The following is a 20,622-nucleotide window of genomic DNA, read 5'->3' on the forward strand; positions in this document are numbered from 1 at the left end:
GAGTATTACATTCTTAGGTCTGAATTGCAATCTGATTATTTGGGAGGTTAAGTACCAAGTAATGCTTACAGTTGGTCGGCCAGTCGACAAACATCCACCATGTCCACACACACACACTTTCTCAGGTTAGGGACAACTACCCAAGATTAACAGGCCAGGCTGAAGAGGAAATAAATCTGTATTATATGCAATTGCACTGTGTGTTATGACATCTGGTAACACCGGATTCTGAAGTAATTTCATCTCAACTTTGTCTGCAGCAATAGTATTTCCTGTTCTGTTGCTTTCTTTTTTGGTCCTATTAAAATCACTTTTATTCGACTTAGTCAGTTCCTCGGTGTCACAATCACTCCGAAACATATTGATCTACCTTGAAGTTACAGTCAACTTTTATTAGATTGAAGGGCAAAGTAATGTAGTCCTTCGTTACTTGTTTCTCAGGGCAATGAACACCACTAGTCTAATCTGTTTCTTTCAGGATAAATGAAGGGGCTGAAAAATGGCTACTTACTCTGTAGATGATAGATATCCATTATCTAGTCAGTTTTCCACAGGGTGGTGGAAAAAGTGCTGCAATGACTGTTCAGTTTCTCTCAGGCTGTGCGCTCCTGCTTTCATTGAGGCAGAGTGAGATGGCTCGGAGCTGGTCAGTTTGTCATAGGATTCCAGGCATCATTCAGCTAATACATTTCTCACAGGACTAAGAAAAATGCCACATTCATTGATCAGTTTTGTGTGCAGCACTTTACATGGGTTATCTATCTAGTAAGTGAAAAGTTGATTAACTGGTCAGGTTATCTGAGGCTGATGGAGAGAATTGACTAGTACTGCAATGGATAAATGTGTTCTTTTTCCAACTAGGTTCACTAGTCAAGATTTTTGGGAAGGGAATATCCTACATTGATAGTAACAAAACCTTGAAAATCTTAATTTTCTATTTTTTTCAAGTAAGGAAGTTAAGAGTTTTTGAGGTGCAGTCTACAGGAAATCTGTTTATTGCTCAGCAGTAAAGAGATATACTTTCCCCATAACGGCTAACTGATGTCTTGGTGCTTTAGTTCTTCTTTGCAATAGTTGCATTTCGTAAAATTGAGAGTAGAGGACTATATGGGGTAAATATGGTGTGAATTTACGTATTTGGTTAAAAAAGGGAAGCAAAGATAAACATCTGTGGGAAGTATCTGAAAACAAGAGGAACTAATTCAGTTTTCTTCTTGTCTACAAATTAAGTGGTCAGCATGTCTTTGCAGCTGATGCAGCACCTCTCATAAGACTTAGAATACATGTCTAAGGTGGCTGAGTGAGGCTGGCAAGTTTCACGTTCATTTGAATATACCGGCTGTTTTGTCCTGGCCTCACAACTGTCTTAGGTTTGGAGCCCTGTAAGTGCAAACAATAATACACAATATTGTGCCCATGATCACATGCACTTAGACACAACGCTGACCACAAACGTACGTTTACCACCTCACAGTCACACATTTAACACACTAACGTACCCTGGCAGACAGAATCAAGTGAGCGTATATTTTTGTAAGAAAAGCTATTGCACCATCTTTGAAATGACATGTCTATGATGTTTTTGCAGAGGCAGTATTATACTTGGGCATCAGAAACCATAGTCTTGCAAGTGCTAAGGGAAAGGTCCAGAAAAAGTGTAGTCAGAGACAGCCTGAGGATTACTTTAGCATGAAGTGTGTAGCAATGCCCCCAAGCCCCCCCGCAAGATAACAAGCAGATTTCCTATGTTGATACTCATTTTAATGATTACAAAAACTCTGATTATTCTGGAAATTATTTCTCCACAAACGTCATTACAGTTGTTTCCATGGGGGTGCTTATGGAAGCTATGCTCATTCAACTGTACATGGTCAAATGCAGCCACTGTTAAAAGAAACAAAAATATAAAAAGTGAGACGGTTTTCGGATTTTAATTTTAATTGAATTCTGCAGAGTCAGGTTGCTGCTATTAACGTAACTCATTGTTTAAGAAGTTGGTTTGTTTCTGCTCAGAGTCTATAAACACAGAAGGCACTGATGATTCACACAAGGATTTTAAAAGCAGAAAAGTAAGACAGGTTAAAAATATACTGTAATAATTCAACTACAAGCCTTCAAAACAAGATATGACAAAATATATACGATGCTAGGCATTCATGTCTGATGCTTGTAAGAAATCATCCTGTTAATAACATGAAATAAAATACCCAACTATTATGCTCGAAGTGTGTTTCAAAACAAACAAAGGGGCAGGGCAGGTGTCTAGAACTGAATGTGAGAGGTGTTTTGATTTGTCTGTACATTCAGCTCTGAATGTCAACATAGCAATCACAAAGGCAACTGTTAAGAGTGAAAACTGCCAAAGTTCAAAACATCTGACCTGAAAGGCAAGTGACCATTCAAAAGGTCTGACTGTATAGTGCAAACATTTTACTTTAGGCACACTGTGATAACAGATTAAAAGTTGGCATATTTGTTTATTATTGCTCAACTTGTTTCCCATGCTCACACTGCTAAAGTTACAGAACATGCAAAAATATTCTGTGTGTAAGCATATTTTGTGCCTATCTATATTATTTCCCTAATGGTGAACTAAAAGATCAGATGAGCACCACACATATAAGTAGCCTGTTGAAATATTGGGAGGGGGGGGTGGTGGTGGGGGTAAAGGGAACTAAACTAAAGGAATAATTGATATGTTTCAGGAATAGTGTAAGCATTTTTTTATATATATATATATATATATATATATATATATATATATATATATGAGTGTAAATAAGGCTAAGCCCGAAGGAATGCTTTTTGATAAGATTAATGTCACATGTAGACACAATCTGCAAAGACCTAAAAGAAGAAGGTGGTATGTCCTAACCTACCATAACTTTTGTTTTCTGTCACTGGACTGCAAACATAGGCAGAATGAGACTTTGGAACAGGCAGAGATCAGTGAAACCACACCTGCTTAGCTAGCCAAGAAAAATGAAACTGGGCCCAAAATCCTCTCTGCATGCCTCAGTATATGCTCCAGGTAATTAAAGTTACCATCAACCTACCAGCAATACTCTTGGTCCACCAATCATTTAAGATATATCACTATAGAACATATTTTAAGACAGGGTCACTTTTATCAGCTGCATCTTTATCTAATAATATTATACTCCAACATTCTCCAACAGATTCAGTGGATACTCTTTATATATACGGTAGATGATGTAATTTGAACGTCAAGCTTATAAATATAATATACCAGCAACAGATTTTTTTTTTCTTTATGTAAATGTTAGAAATGCTGTGAAAAATAATATGTCTAATTTCCCCTCTCCCTTCACCAGTCTGTTTTCCTAAAGCAATACTGGTCATTTTTGTTGAAAGAACTGGTTTGTTTCTAGCTTTTATCAACACATTCTTAGAAATTCAATTCCAGACATCATGGGATGATGGGACAAGACCCTTATAATAAAATTTCAGATAAGGAACTGATTTTGTGCAAAGCCTATTATAAGTCAACTAAAAATTGCACATGAACTACACATATCTTTAATAAAATGTATGCAGGACAAGACATGAACTGTAAATGATGTCAATAGGAGCCTGTCTCACTAGGTCAAATGTTTTGGGAGTTCTCTACACTCATACTCGTTTTTTTTGCATATTCTTTTCAGATTGCTTTGGATCTAAAATAATTTTCACCCCTTAATAGCAATATATGGAGAAACATCAGATAGAGTAACATTATCAAAGGCAAAATCTCTTGTGATATTCTATACTAAACTGTTTTGAAATTTAGCAAAATGCGTCACTTATCATAAAATAGCTTACTGGGTCTTTGCCTGACTTTTGCTCCTCTTTCAGTATATGTAAGGAATCCCATTGGGTCTTACTGTATGTTTTTCTCAAAAAGCTCTCTGATGTAGATAGGGAAAGGAGGGTGGATGTTTTCTTTTTGGTTTAATACATTTAAACACAATTATTGTTCCACTATATCATTTACATGAGTGTACCGTTAAATAAATTGTGTGTTACTGTATGTGTGAATTTCTTTTAAATAAAATTTATTAAAAAAAAAAAGAAAAAAAAACCATACTATTACCTTCTATTGTGCAGCTATTTGCCAGCTGAACCACAATAATGATCAATTTATTTCTTCTCTCAAAATCATTTTTAACTTTCTACTTTATCTTTCATTTTTACTGTATTGAAATCATCTTTACTATAGTCAGCTGTGTTATACTATTTGTAATCGTGTATGCTCTGATAGCAGCTTTTTCTTGGGAAAACTGTGAAATGCACTAGTTCAAAAGTCCTTGTAAATACTAATAAAAATCATGCTTATTTTTAGTTTTAATCATGTTCAGTAGTATTAAATGAAAAATTATGTTCTTTTCTCACTTTTAAATCTGCTTTGGCAGTACATACTTCTGGTGCTAACAGAAATGAGAATTCTACTAAAACATATTATGATTCAATTTTAATTTGTTCTTATATAGCACCCATTTAATTGAACAATATTTTACTGAGTTCTGTGCAGACTGAAAAAAATCTCACAGATTACTAATGAAATGAGAGTTAAACAAACACACATAAACCTTCTGTATTAATATGTTTTAAAGATTTGTTTAATGTTCTCAGTGGCCTTTAGCAACAGATTTAAACAAAATTTGAGAGTCTACTGATCAGAGTATGGTTGCCACCTTACAGCACAAGAAATATCACTGTTCAGCACTGGGCTGCTTTCTTTATGGATTTTGTATACTTTCCCCATATGGCTTTACTCTTCCTACCAACAACATGCAGCAAGATTGAATGACAAAAGGTTTCATTGGTATTTCTGAGCAATTGTACAATAAGGTTCATATCTTGCTTTCAGAACGCCTGGGTTATGCTCCGATTCCCCTTCCCATGACCTTGACCATGTTTAGGAAATGAATGGATGTACGTGCTTTTGGGACAATTTTTGCAATATTGTTTTTAAAAACATAGTTACGAAAAATACCAACATTGCATGTACTGTATTTGTTTCTTCTCTGTGGTTTGAATCTAAAATCTGTCAGTCTTTTTAAATGGAGATACGAGACACATACCTGCCGGTAGTTAAGGCTCACAATTCCTGTTCCAACCTGGTCCAATGACTGGAACTTTCCTGAATATAAAATAAATGATGACATTATATAGACAGCCAAGGTAGTTTATACCTCACAGGTACATTTGACACACATTAAGTAGCTCGAAATCAGAACTGAATGCAAGTCCTGATACACAAACAGAATAGGTTTACAGAAGCACACTTCTGACCAATCCTTCTTCCCTCTGGAATTCCTACAAATCTTAAGGAAACTCACGAATCATGGTGTCAAGCTTAAGCATGAAGCACAGGAAGGCTGGGTAGCTGACCGTCAGGTCTGGTTCAGTGTAGCGCACTCCAATAAGTTGAAGCACAAAGTCATCTACCTGTAGATCTAAGAAAAAGACAAGTAAAACCAAAGTTGGAAATCAAACTTTTGTACATTTGCTGAATACACATAGAAACACACAGGCTGCCAAATGATACAAAAACATCCTCTCTCTCTCTCTCACACACACACACACACACAATCTTAGCAGCCAGAAGAATGTACCTGCTGCTTGTAGTGCCATGATGATCTCTGGGTAGTCAAGAGAACGAGACTGGTTCTTATCAAAAGTGACAAATATATCCTGTAAGACATTAGTCCTGGCAAGGTTAATAAATAGTGTTATTGTTTTCCACATTATTTCAAGATTTGGTTTCAATCCTAGTCTACACAATATAAATTTAGCTAAAATGCAGACATATAAAAAAAATTTTGTTTATGCTGCACTAGCTAAAAGATTCCTGAAGTTTAATTAACAAAACATTTCAGAAAGAATATTAAGTTGTATTCTATAACATTTAATGGGTTACTCAACATGAACATAGTGCAATGTAAAAATCATCAATGGTTTAGCAGACTGTGTACAAACTATACTATACTGTTATTGTTAAAGTTGGTGTCACATAAACTAAATCAGTACTCTTTGCAAGAATTAACATAAATTTCGCTTTTATAGCTTAATAAGTACAGTATATTCAAACCAGTGGAGTAAGAGCAGTCTCTAGATATGTAGGTATATTTTTGTTCTTTTGGCAATAATTACTTTTCTAATGATTTGAAACGAGAAATAAAATGTATCAAACTAGTGATGAATGGATTTTGTCCAGCATCCCAAAGATTCTTCATTGACAATTTTAAATTGACTATGCACAGCTGGGTGTATAAGTGTGAGTCTGTGTGTGAGTAAATGTGTCTTGTGATGGACCGAAACCCCATCCAAGGTATATTCCTGACTTGTACCCAATTTTGCCTTGTAAGTCTGTAGTCTTCAATGATCCTGTATTGGAATAAAACAGGTTTAGTGACTCAATAAATAAATGAACCAGCTAGTGTACAATATTGATTCGTACTGCACACATAATGGCGCACAGCATGGCAAATCTGTGTACCTGTATAATATATTGCATTTTTTAAATAATTGAATAGATTAAATATAAACAGGAAAGCTACATGTGATCACATGGTTCTAATTCCATTAGTTCTACTTTTAGTCAGGAAACCAAGTCTGCTTTGAATATATTTCATCAAGTTACTGTGCACTGCTCTTCAGCTAAAGGCAAAAATCTTTAATTCAAGAGAAAAAAAGATGACACTAAAAACATTGCATACATACTCTCACTACAAGTTATAGAGTTTAGGTTAACTGTAGTGGCACTGAAATGTTTCCCACAAATAAATGAGATTTTTTACAAAAAGTCATTTTTTGGTGTATGTCTTCAGATTGCATATTGTAAAAACCTGTGCTCATTATGAGAACCTGTTTTCAGATTGGTGAGTAATGATTCTAATTGTTAAAAAATATAGCTAAGGGTCCTGGAAGGCCACAATGCAGTGCAAACTATTATTCCAGTCAGTACTAGCCATATATTACTGCACAGTAAATAGAACAAGTCACTTAATCTATAGCTACGTTCTCTTTGCTATTTCAGAAATTACTAATGATGTATTTTATTTCTCCAAAAAATTCAGAACAATGGCTTTTGTACTGAAATGAGTCAATTCAGGCCATAGACATTTTTGTTTCATTTTGATTCACTTTCTTGCTAGTTAAGATCATGTGTGTCCCTTTTGTTAGGCAGATAAGTACAACGAGTGAAACAGTATAATGGAGTGTAAATAACAAAAGCTACAATGATTCAGTTAACCTTATACCATTTGCATCTGTGTCTATTCCTTATAAATTAAATACATGAACACAGGAAGCACAAGTTATTGTTTATACTGTAGATAAATAAGAGAAGAAAATGGAGTGATTAAAGAGTACTAATTCTCGTCCATTACACATTTAAAAAAAAAAAAAAAAAATTTTCCCAAAAATTTAAATCCACAGCTGTAGGCTTCTAACATAGCAAAGTGAGAATACAGAACATGCTGAAGTATCAAATTAATTTTTACTAAATACTTGCATTTAATTGATAAATCAATTAAATTTTAACCCACTGCTGGCATGCAAGAGTGTGACTAGGGAATCCTGAATTATGTGATGCATTGTTTTCTGTTTTTTTTTTTCTTTTAATTTCTTAATCCATACTGTCATATTGCTGAAACAATATAAATCAGCCATCTGCATTTACCACGAGATAATCAAAATGAGACTGGATTTGTTGTATTTACTATGGAAATTTGTCAGGGTAGCCTATCCATAGACTTGAAATATTATTCCTAATAATGTCAATGTGGATAACATCAAAGCACTGCCCCTTTCTTACCGTCCATCTTCTTAATTTCTCCCACAGGTCCTTAAAATCTTCCATGTCCAATTGTCCAAATCCATGTTTCTAAATCATTTTGTCAAGGCTAATAACATATAAAATGATACAAAATACCTGTTCATAAGACTCAGAAGCTCCTGTTTACATTGTCAACAAACCTTCAGTTGTACACTTGTATTAGCTATCTGTAGGTGAAGAAGAACTAGAAGGGTATTGTAGTAAGCAAAACAATTGTTTGAATTTTTTAAAAGTTAAATTAAATATGAGTTTAGCAAAATTATGAACAACAACTGCAGCCACATTGCTTAATGGGAATATACCAAATTTTATGTTCTTGTTAATCTTCATGTCATCACACTGGTGCTGCTTTCATTAACTAACATCAACCCAACAAAGCAGTGTCAGATTTGGAATTGCATTATGTATGGGAATCTTTATAGCCTGCATTACAAGCACTTTCTCCTAAATTATTTCTGAAAAAACTCCTTTATAAGGTGAATACTGTATAACAAATGAACAGAATTCCATATAAAGTAATTATTTGTGAAGAAGAAGAGTATAGGTAACCGTATAGCTTAAATCTGTAATGTTGTTCTGTTGTCCACATCCATTATATACAGTACCAGTAACGGCGCACTGCACATTACACTTGACTTGAGCATTCAAAGTTTTCCTACTCTCTCTCTTTATGTTTAGCATTCGTTTGCTCAGAGGTTGATGCGCTTGCTGCTTCCTGATCAGCTCTTCTTTTCTCCACCCTAGCGGCCCGCTTCTTCTCTTCTTTCGTCGGCATCTTTTCACGTTAAAATTATGTCAGTGTTTGTGTTGCAATTACTTAGTACATTTTCTTTAATTTTTTTTTTACTTAAGATGGCATTTAAGTCATCAATCTGTCTCAAGAATTATTTAAGATATGAAGAGGTAGGGGAAGTGACGGCAAAGGTGTTAGGGATGAGAACGGCACCCGTACACATGCACCGCACGGCCTCCCTGATGGCCGCTACCGAGAGTTGATTCTACAATAAAATAAAATAAAAAAGAGGAATAACCTTGAAGGTCAATCATCACCCTGAAAGCGAATAGTAGACATCACATAGTATATGTGTACCAAATTTCAGGTCAATAGGTGAAACGGTTTGCGAGCTACAGGTAATTTAAAATTCTGGACAGACAAACGAACAGAAATGGTAGCGTATTATATATAAAGACTAGGGGGCTCTGCCCCCTGCTCGCTTCGCTCGCTACCTTTATGGATGACTAAATACACAGCAAATTGTTTTCAAAGTTTCATTTTTACATCTGGTTAAATTTGCTATACAGTAATCCCTCCTCCATCGCGGGGGTTGCGTTCCAGAGCCACCCGCGAAATAAGAAAATCCGCGAAGTAGAAACCATATGTTTATATGGTTATTTTTATATTGTCATGCTTGGGTCACAGATTTGCGCAGAAACACAGGAGGTTGTAGAGAGACAGGAACGTTATTCAAACACTGCAAACAAACATTTGTCTCTTTTTCAAAAGTTTAAACTGTGCTCCATGACAAGACAGAGATGACAGTTCCATCTCACAATTAAAAGAATGCAAACATATATCTTCCTCTTCAAAGGAGTGCGTGTCAGGAGCACAGAATGTCACATAGATAGAGAACAATCTCTAGCAAACAAATCAATAGGGCTGTTTGGCTTTTAAGTATGCGAAGCACCACGGCAGAAAGCTGTTGAAGGCGGCAGCTCACACCCCCTCCGTCAGGAGCAGGGAGAGAGAGAGAGAGAGAGAGATAGAGAGAGACAGAGTTTGTTTTTCAGTCAAAAATCAATACGTGCCCTTCGAGCTTTGTGCAGCATGTCGTTTCAGGAAGCAGCTACACAAAAGATAGCAACGTGAAGATAATCTTTCAGCATTTTTAGACGAGCGTCCCTATCGTCTAGGTGTGCGAACAGCCCCCCTGCTCAATCCCCCTACGTCAGGATCAGAGAAAGTCAGCGCAAGAGAGACAGAGAAAAGTAAGTTGGGTAGCTTCTCAGCCATCTGCCAATAGCGTCCCTTGTATGAAATAAACTGGGCAAACCAACTGAGGAAGCATGTACCAGAAATTAAAAGACCCATTGTCCGTAGAAATCTGTAAACCAGCAAAAAATCTGTGATATATATTTAAATATGCTTACATATAAAATCCGCGATGGAGTGAAGCCGCGAAAGGCGAAGCGCGATATAGCGAGGGATCACTGTATTTAATAAATGGTCAACAAAAAAAATTGATAAACCTCTAACTCTCAACGTGATGGACTTTTTTTTTTTACAGATCATAAAGTAATCATAAAAAAATGAATATACTTTTAGAACTTTCCAAGTTTAAATAGTCTGAGGTTTAAATAACAATAATTATTGCTCTAAAGAAATAATTTTTTATATGGTACATTGGCAAAAGTCCTAGTAATGATGGTCATAGCAAACTATATTTCTGATAAAGTTTTCAAAAAAAAAAAAAAAAAAAAAAAAAAAAAGGAAAAAGATGTCTTCTACTCTGTGGTTGCCTTTTTTTTTTTTTTTTTTTTTTTTTTTTTTAACAATGTCTATTTTGTATGCTAATCTCAGAATTCATTCCTTGTTATCAAATGCAAGCTTCCTCCCAGTATCAGGTTACTCAAGTCAGATATTAGATTTCAAGTCTCTCACCAATCCCAAATTACTGTTAGGGCCACACTAAGTTTTTACTAATCAATTGCCAGATCTCACCTACGTGCTCTGTTGAAGGATACATCCACTTGTGAGACTAAAGTTTTGCAGCGCTCCACACTGAATAGCTCTGCAGTGCCTGAGAGAACTAGTAAAGACAAAGTATATTTTTATAAGAAAAGGACACTTGGAGCATACTTCTAGACGCCTTCTCTTGCAACAGCGCATTACTGCATAGCAAACAGAGCAGTGGCAGTGCTTCTCACCTCCTCCCTGGACAGCTTCTCGCAGCAGAGCCTGGAGTTGCACAGCACCACAACGTCCTTCCTGATGAGACAAACAAGAAGCAGTCAACAGGTCAGTGAACAAAAAAGATATCCGAGTTGATAAAACTTTCCTGACATATAGGTCAGACTTACAGCAGAGGCAAATTTTGTGAAGAGTTCATTAGCAGCATCTACAGTAGGTAAAGCCTTTGACAGCAATGGAACAACAGCCTAAATCATAAATGAATAAACAGTTATTTAGAAGTCATCTGAATGACAAGAGAAGGAACGCAAAACGAGCACACATACCTGGACACTTTTCTCTGATGAAGCTTTGTCAGCAGTGCTGCAGAAACAAAACTTGCCTTTAGACATCAGTGACTACTAATAAAAGATACCCACACTGAACACTGCAACTTAAAAAGACATAACCACTTCCACCAATAACCTTTACATGTCACAAGTGCTCACAACCTCCACCCATGTCTTTCCCAATACTTACTTTACCCAGTTGCCTTTCTCTGTGAAAACACGCAAGAGAAATTCTCTTTCCTGATCAGGAAGAGCAGTAGACGGAATGATGATATATTCTCCAGGTGCAAGTTGGCCACGAATTACAACTTCCTGTCTGTCACAGTAATTGGGCACCATCAGGACAGGGCGTGATGAAGTCAGATCAGCTGGTGACAGGTATGCCTGTTGAGGGCTGACCTATATATAACAACATAATATAATGTCTTCCCATTATCAGCTTTGTGGCACTCAGGTCTAACCATTGTCTTCAGCAATCTTTGGGTTATACTTCTGGTAGGATTAGCAATGGTTAACCAGCTCAAGATCTGTCTAACACTGCTTTACTTGTTCAGAAATACCCAAGGTGCATTAATATTCACAAAAGCTCTTATTGGTTGCCATGCAGTGATTTTGTGCACAATCACAGGTGTTGGGTCACTTGATGACCTTATTTTATATGATCAAGACCCAAGTTGAGGAACAACTAATTTAAAGTTAATAGCATTGCTCTATTTCTAGTTAATAGCACAATGGCTAAAATAAAAAGTAATTAAAGCAACCAGAGTGTGCTTATAGGAAACATTTACTTTTGTTTATTCATGAAATGTGTTCTGCACTCATTTCTTTAGCTTATGCAACATTTGAGTCTACAGACACACTTGGCACTTATCATGTCAGTAAAGTGTCTCGTCCACCTTCCATGTGATGTAGGGTGAAGTAAAACTTCGAGTTAGGACCTACGTTGAAATCATGGTTGAAAAACCAAAGTAAAGGAACTTCAGTTAAGGAACAAATATTGATGTTTCCCTGGTCAACAGGCATATACCACTGATGTTCAAGATTGCTGCACTGATGTTCTGCTGCCCTAGGCGATGTTACTGGTCTAGGTGTACTTAGTACTTACATTCTGCTCCAGGAATGCTCAAGTATTTCTAATCAAGATACACCTAGCATTGGTTATTGTGGTGCAGGTATTACCACTACCATTTCACTGTTTTAAATGCTACACTATTGACTATATACAATATTAAGAATCACTAGGCAGATAAGGTAGGGAATATGAAATATCACATCCCCAGTTAAAATCACTCTTCATCTCTGTTAAAATTGTATTGTCACTATAATGTGTGTGAAAATGGTTTTTATTAAGGCTGGTAATATTTAAAATAAGGCTGGGTCATGGTGTCTAATGATGGGTTACCTGGTAGATATGAATTCCAATACTAAGTGGAGCACCCAAACGCCGTCCGTGTTTCTGCATCAAAGAGACCAGGAAGCTGCATGCCTTCTCTGTGTCATTAGGGTCATCATCTTCCTCAAGAAGTGTCAGTCGGAACTGTGGATTCAGCCAATAAGATCTACATACAGGAGACTGGGAGTAACCTGGGAAGTTCCCTGTGCATGTAATTAAACAGAACAAAAGTTACGGAGTAGATTTACATGGAAGGTGTGAATTTTTGTGTGTGTGGATACCATACCCCAGGCCTGAGGAGGTCCTCCAGAAGAGATTCCTTTCACCCAGCGGCCATTGTGCATTGTACATGTCCAAGGCCTCACATTAGATCCAGCATCTGATAGGCTGCTACTGGCCAGGTGGCATGCCTCCAGCTCATTGAAAGTCTTCAGGAAATCCTGTACAGACATCCTGCAGAGAAACTGACATATTTGAAAACATGTTCTGGACTCATGGCCCAACTGCCTGATCTACTTGTGCATTCACCAGAATTCGCCATCCTCTAGTTTGACCCTCTGCAACCGATTTTGCTCTGCTGGGCTAATCCTATCCCACTCACTGTCAGGACACAGGAGGGAGTGTAAAAAAATCGAAGAAAAAAAAAAAATCAGTGTTAGGTATGGATTCCAGAAAGGTGATTAGGAGATGATCTTAATGACAAAAAAATGAGAAAAAAGTCTACCCATGGTCATCACTCCATGCACCATTCCATTCTGTGTTTCCCCATGGATTCCGAACTCGCACCAAGTCAACTTTGCCTTCTGGTGTTTGAACCTGAAGACAGAGCAGAAGGGTGTGTGGGTCAAATGGGTGGGGTTGTTTTTGGTACTAACATGTTTATCTCCTGTGCCCACAAGCAGTAATTGACACAAATGGGTGGAGTTGCAGGGCCCGCTCTCACCTGCTCCATCCCTGTAACTGCATAGGCATGCTGGAACAAGATGCCGCTCCTGCTCAGTTGTTCAAACCCACCCTGAAGAAAAAAAATGATTTGTAATTCTTAAATGAAAAGAAAAAATGTAAGACTAATGATGGCACACAAAATACTCTTAGACACACTTGGGAACTTGCACAGTTTACTAGGGATCCCCTGTCAAGTTGCTGCCGCAAAAAACGGACAAAGTCTGCTGGAATATTCTCTTGGTGGAATATCTCTGTCACTCCTCCTGTCATGTCTGTCATGGCCTCATGCGGATAGCCAACATGCAAATTATGATATCCACCTTTGAGCCTACAGAAAACAAGAAAATTAAACACAACTCAGGGCCATGTACTATTGGCCAGTCGATGCCATTCCCTATTCTTCTGCAACACTAATGCTCAGAAAGATCAACATTATCTACTGTGGTCCTCTTCATTAACTGTCCAACCTTTGATATGGCTCACTTTGGAGTCTGAATAATCCTGTAAATAAAAACCAATAAAAAGACTGCTGTGCTAATGGTCATTCCCTGGTCAGTTTCACTAAATGGAACATTAGCTTGATTCATTCTTTGGAGGTACTAGAAATTTTTGTAGAATAGGATCATATTTGAAACAGCAGTCAGATAGCCGGCTACGCACTTAGCATAGGCTTTCTCCAGAAGAGCACTCCAGAACTCGTTCCGCTCGCCAGAGTGAAGATACAGCAGTTTGCCATCCACTGTAGGCAGCAAGTCATCAACTTCCACTTCTTGCCAGTTACCATACTGCCAGAACTGTTGAAATGTAATGGGCAAGTAAACAACATGAGTGAAAACATAGGACATCAGCATAACCAAGCACATATGAAGAGAATGACAGGACTATTAATCACTTACACATATTTATCTTGATAAAAAAGGCAGAAAAACCTACCCTGAAGGTAAATTTTCCACTGTAACCAGCACCAAAGCCCTGCTCTGGGGGCACCACCTTATCCATCAGATGTTTGTGCAATGTCAGTGATGTGACTGCTGACAGGAACCAACAATTTGCTGAAGAAGAAGAATGTAGAGCAAATTTCATTATTCTCTTATGCATATAACTGGCAGGCCATCAGGATAAGCTACTTGGTGAAAGTCAAAAACCTCACCGATCTTGCCTTGGCACACATCCATCCGAGAAGTGCCATCAATTATAAATTGGGGACGGTCACAAATCTCCTGGAAAAGTACATTATACACAGACGTTAATGTTTATTGTCCTGAATCATAGCTTCAACATACAGTTAGGTCCATAAATATTTGGACAGAGACAACTTTTTTCTAATTTTGGTTCTGTACATGACCACAATGAATTTTAAATGAAACAACTCAGATGCAGTTGAAGTGCAGACTTTCAGCTTTAATTCAGTGGGGTGAACAAAACGATTGCATAAAAATGTGAGGCAACTAAAGCATTTTTTGAACACAATCCCTTCATTTCAGGGGATCAAAAGTAATTGGCCAAATTAAATAACTGGAAATAAAATGTTCATTTCTAATACTTGGTTGAAAACCCTTTGCTGGCAATGACAGCCTGAAGTCTTGAACTCATGGACATCACCAGATGCTGGGTTTCCTCCTTTTTAATGCTCTGCCAGGCCTTTACTGCTGCGGCTTTCAGTTGCTGTTTGTTTGTGGGCCTGTCTGTCTGAAGTTTAGTCTTCAACAAGTGAAATGCATGCTCAATTGGGTTAAGATCAGGTGACTGACTTGGCCATTCAAGAATGTTCCACTTCTTTCCTTTAATAAACTCCTGGGTTGCTTTGGCTGTATGTTTTGGGTCATTGTCCATCTGTATCATGAAACGCTGCCCAATCAATTTGACTGCATTTAGCTGGATTTGAGCAGACAGTATGTCTCTGAACACCTCAGAATTCATTCGGCTGCTTCTGTCCTGTGTCACATCATCAATAAACACTAGTAACCCAGTGCCACTGGCAACCATGCACGCCCAAGCCATCACACTACCTCCATCATGTTTTACAGATGATGTGGTATGCTTTGGATAATGAGCTGTTCCATGCCTTCTCCATACTTTTTTCTTGCCATCATTCTGGTAGACGTTGATCTTGGTTTCATCTGTCCAAAGAATGTTTTTCCAGAACTGTGCTGGCTTTGTTAGATGTTCTTTAGCAAAGTTCAATCTAGCCTTTCTATTCTTGAGGCTTATGAGTGGCTTGCACCTTGCAGTGCACCCTCTGTATTTACTTTCATTCAGTCTTCTCTTTATGGTAGACTTGGATATCGATACGCCTACCCCCTGGAGAGTGTTGTTCACTTGGTTGGCTGTTGTGAAGGGGTTTCTCTTCACCATGGAAATGATTCTGCGATCATCCACCACTGTTGTCTTCCGTGGACGTCCAGGTCTTTTTGCGTTGCTGAGTTCACCAGTGCTTGCTTTCTTTCTCAGGATGTACCAAACTGTAGATTTTGCCACTCTTGATATTATAGTAATTTCTTGGATGGGTTTTTTCTGTTTTCGCAGCTTAAGGATGGCTTCTTTCACCTGCATGGAGAGCTCCTTTGACCGCATGTTGTCTGTTCACAGCAAAATCTTCCACATGCAAGCACCACACTTCAAATCAACTCCAGGCCTTTTATCTGCTTAATTGATAATGATATAACGACAGACTTGCCCACACCTGCCCATGAAATAGCCTTTGAGTCAATTGTCCAATTACGTTTGAGCCCCTGAAATGAAGAGATTGTGTTAAAAAAATGCTTTAGTTGCCTCACATTTTTATGCAATCGTTTTGTTCACCCCACTGAATTAGAGCTAAAAGTCTGCACTTCAACCGCATCTGAGTTGTTTCATTTAAAATTCATTGTGGTCATGTACAGAACAAAATTAGAAAAAAAGTTGTCTCTGTCCAAATATTTATGGACCTAACTGTATGTCTCTAGAACAGAAATCACTCTCGGCTGCTACCCAAACCTCTAAAACATTTAGTTGGACAACATACAGTATGTCCAAACAATCTGGAACACAGAAAATTATAAAATTCAATTGGATAGAAAAAACAGACCTCTGCAAAGTACTCAGTTGAAGTGGGGAAGAAAACCTCTCCCTGTTTCAACAAACAGCATAAAGAAACATAATTTGGTACCTGCACTTGGCTTAGGATCACAGTAAGCAGTTTGTAACTACACTGCCTACTGAACCAGAGTGGGCGTGTTAAGTTCAAACACTTGCTGGTGGAGCCACAAGTACTGTAGCTAAAATGCAGACAGAACAACCAAGAAATAGAGGATCATGAATGAGCTACATAAGTATGTATATAATTATGTTCATACTTCCACTGTAATGACCCATAAAGATACTAGATAAACTGGGTGAAAGAAATGATGGCTATAGAATGCTAATGAAACTTTAACTGAGGTTTTATTTACAGTCTATCCCAAAATAATCTGAGAAAAAAGATGGCTGTGTTCTGTGTATATAAAAATCACAAAATATTTTAACTTTCACTTTGGGAAATTGTACTTGTCCTATGAGGTAGTTGAATAAATGCTTGCGTAATCAATGACTGAATATATATATATATATATATATATATATATATATATATATATATATATATATATATATATATAATTAAAAAACACAGTGCACAGTGTTATTGCCCCTGCAAGAATCTGTAATGATTTTAATTGACATAATTATTTAACTTGGAAGATCTCCATGCTCAAGTTGTGTGGCCATATTCACTATAACCACTTGTGGGTTACACCATGTCTTATCCAAATGTGTCTACACCTTGATACTATGACAGGAGCTTCTTAAAAATCCAACAAATGTATGCATTGGATAAGAAAAGGCAATAAGGATTTTATTCTCCCTTTAGAGTCAGCAACAGATTGAAAAGAACAACCCAAATAAAATCTGAACAGAAGGCAAAATTCATATGATTTTGCAACTGAGTGGTCTGGGTAATAAACCACAATGGGTTTACATAGTTTAAACTTTAAAAAGTACTGAATGATGTTAGTTCCACCTCTTGGGCACAACCTACTGTGTGTTCTGGCATGGGTGTCAAGAGTGCACCAGGCAATCATGTGCGTGCCCCAAGAATCAGCCCTTTCCTCTTCCCTTCCCTTTATGCAAACACCTCCTCACTGGTCCCTATCATTCTGTCCCATGGTTTTTTCCATCAGTGCTATGCCAATGATATGTAGCAGTAAATGTCATTCCCTCTAGAGGATCAAACAGTATCAGCTAGAATCTCTGCATGTTTCTCTGGTACTGCAATCTGGATGAAGAAACATCATCTCTAGCTCAACCTAGCAGATGATGAATTTTCTTTGTCCATCTATTCAGCACCCCACCTCTGTTCGATTAGCAAAGCCTGTACACAACCGTGGGATGGGGACTGATGACCAGCGGTCCTTTATTAACCACGTTGCAATGGTCTCTTGGTCTTGCAGAATCACTCTATACAGCAGCCACAAAATAAGACCATATCTGACAGAGTATGTAGCACAATTCCTGGTACAGGCTTTGGTCTTGTTATGGCTACACTAATGCAACACTCTGCTGGCAGAGGTACCAGCATGTGTGACCAAGCCATTGCAGATTATTCAAAATGCAGCAGCACTTCTGGTGTTCCACCAGCTGAGGCGAACAACTGTCACTTCTCTTTTCAGATCACTACATTGGTTCCCTGTAGCAAGATGCATTATGTTTAAGTCCTTGATGCTTGCCTGCAGAGTTGTCAACAGGTTAGCTTCTATATGTACATGGAGTAACTTTTGAGGTCCTATGCTCCTCCTTGACCACTCAGGTCGGCTGATAAATTGACCTCAAACAAATCGTATTAATTTTTGCTGAATATTAACCGGGCGGCACGGTGGCGCAGTGGGTAGCGTTGCTGCCTCGCAGTTGGGAGACCTGGGGACCTGGGTTCGCTTCCCGGGTCCTCCCTGCGTGGAGTTTGCATGTTCTCCCCATGTCTGCGTGGGTTTCCTCCGGGCGCTCCGGTTTCCTCCCACAGTCCAAAGACATGCAGGTTAGGTGGATTGGCGATTCTAAATTGGCCCTAGTGTGTGCTTGGTGTGTGGGTGTGTTTGTGTGTGTCCTGCGGTGGGTTGGCACCCTGCCCAGGATTGTTTCCTGCCTTGTGCCCTGTGTTGGCTGGGATTGGCTCCAGCAGATCCCCGTGACCCTGTGTTCGGATTCAGCGGGTTGGATGATGGATGGATGGATGAATATTAACCTCGTTAAGATACATCAACAATGTTATTATAGTATTGCAGTGTATTGTAATGTTTTTAACGCAAATTAAGTTCTTGGACGCGACAATGCTCAAGTGCAAAATTAACAAGTGTTTTAAAACGAGCGTTTGTCTATAGTATTTTTCTTTATATTAATTTCTTTTACGTCCTCCTGTTTATTTTGTATATGTAAATAATGCTTATGTCAAAGATGCTTCTTGCAGGTTTCTAGTCTTTGTCAATAATATTCCTAATGTGTACAGTACTTTCTTAAGTTATTCGTGAATACAATGAAAGGCGGTGGATAAAATAAAGAACAGCTGGTATGTGTGTGGGATCACATTTCTTAATAATAGTGTACCGGGCCACTCCCTCATTGCATACATCTTTCCGTGTCTCCGCATTTTACGTGCTAAATACACTATTTCTCCTCAAATACAGCGCTTTGCAACTTTCGTACCTGCGGCCGTTTCCACTCTGCTCCGCACAACACGCCCTCACGCGGGAAAGTGGAGTCCACGAAGAGGAAGTCGTTGTTCCTGTTGGGAAGCTGCATGGCAATTTGGCTTTTTTTAATCCTCCCACAGAGTTCTTGTACCCCACCCGGAACAACTGATCCGACTTTCTTTGACGCGCCCCTTAATTTGCAGTTCCTTGCCCGCCCATAAGTGACAGCCAGGACACGCCCCATCCCCCCACATGCCCGCCCTCGATTGATGCACATGCGCTCATGTGAGATGCGCAATGTTGTTCATTCAAATCAAGAAAGCTTTATTAACATCTCTAAAATCGCTGAGAGCTCTGATGGATTTTATTAATAAAACAGACATGTATATTATAAAATTGATCACTATTATAAAAATAAGAACATTTCATAGACACAAAGGCACCGAGTCTACATACATATTAACACCCAGGAACATAACTGTCATTCAATGTAAGGATAAATTCGCGGAAAGCCGCTCATTATACTGTTTCTGTGATTACACTAGAGATACACAAGGTCCGCTAGCCTGTAATCTGTCCCTTCTCGTCGCCGCCTCAGTGCGTGCACTATATTAAGTTAATTATACGTGACGTTGCCTCCAACTCCACACTGAAAATGAGCGACAGTTGCTTTCTTTCAAGGCGAACGGGCGTTTCTGAGTTTGGCCCTTTCGTGGGAGTGCCGGTGTTCTGACGATTTGTCCAACTTTGTCGAAGTATCCTACCGTAGTTTATTTATGGAAATGTTAACATTTCTCAATTTATTCTATACGCATCATTTAATGCCCGAAAGAGACACAGCCTGATGCAAAGATTTCACAAGACGGTCATTACTCGTGCATGGATACAATGGGCTGTACAAGATTAAAAGTCACACATGCAAAATATACAACTTATAAAATGTTGACAGTAAATACCTATGCAGTAAACTGTAATAAATGCATTAATGTAGTAAGGCTAAGAAAAGCATACATATTACTGAAATACAGTAACTCCTCAAACTTCAACACTAGGTAGAAAAGTTGCGTAATTTTGGTCTGCGCATGCGTAGTATCAGTGAGTAGATCATTTCGATGGGTAGGATGTTTCGTTTGAACACCGGCAATGATGGTTCATTCTTTCGACTCTAGGTAAAAAAAATCAATGATCGTCGTGTAATTCTATTGGAAATTGTTGAACTTTTCAATATATTTGAACATACAGACAGTTCCAACAGGTAGGTACATAAGATATACTTATGTAAACCCATGGGTCCCCCTTAAGCATAGGCTTTTGACGACAGTAATGGCTAGGGCCACCATTAAGGCGAAATTAGGCATTCACCCAGGGCACAGATCAAAAGGGGGGTAGATATCCCAGCCGCATGGGTTAGCTGCCAAACAGTCAGCTGGCATACTAATAAGTGTAGCCTAGGGCATAAAATAACTTAGAACCGGCACTGACAACAGTTTTCCAACATAACTTGT

At 38.3% G+C, this 20,622-nt stretch overlaps 1 protein-coding gene across 2 annotated transcripts; it reads right to left on the minus strand.

Moving 5' to 3' along the window:
- Positions 1 to 1,792: 1,792 nt before the first annotated feature.
- On the minus strand, positions 1,793 to 19,339 carry zgc:85932 (uncharacterized protein LOC405875 homolog). Of its 2 annotated transcripts, XM_028824480.2 has the most exons (20): positions 19,131 to 19,336; positions 14,569 to 14,638; positions 14,352 to 14,470; positions 14,079 to 14,212; positions 13,575 to 13,746; positions 13,417 to 13,488; positions 13,198 to 13,289; positions 13,002 to 13,073; positions 12,760 to 12,926; positions 12,483 to 12,676; positions 11,271 to 11,479; positions 11,078 to 11,114; positions 10,922 to 10,999; positions 10,769 to 10,829; positions 10,586 to 10,650; positions 7,823 to 7,891; positions 5,619 to 5,697; positions 5,343 to 5,459; positions 5,085 to 5,143; positions 1,793 to 1,884 (listed from the first exon to the last, which is right to left on the minus strand). In XM_028824480.2, exons 1-20 carry the CDS (start codon positions 19,224 to 19,226, stop codon positions 1,858 to 1,860), a joined length of 1,989 nt encoding a protein of 662 aa, XP_028680313.1. In that variant the 5' UTR covers positions 19,227 to 19,336; the 3' UTR covers positions 1,793 to 1,857. The 2 variants fall into 2 exon arrangements, with proteins under 2 accessions (XP_028680313.1, XP_051777405.1); XM_051921445.1 differs by lacking the exons at positions 1,793 to 1,884; positions 5,085 to 5,143; positions 5,343 to 5,459; positions 5,619 to 5,697 and having other exon boundaries at positions 7,882 to 7,910; positions 10,567 to 10,650; positions 19,131 to 19,339.
- Between the last annotated feature and the right edge of the window lie 1,283 nt (positions 19,340 to 20,622).

The sequence above is a fragment of the Erpetoichthys calabaricus genome, chromosome 18 (assembly GCF_900747795.2).
Source record: "Erpetoichthys calabaricus chromosome 18, fErpCal1.3, whole genome shotgun sequence".
Taxonomy (NCBI): Eukaryota; Metazoa; Chordata; class Cladistia; order Polypteriformes; family Polypteridae; genus Erpetoichthys; species Erpetoichthys calabaricus.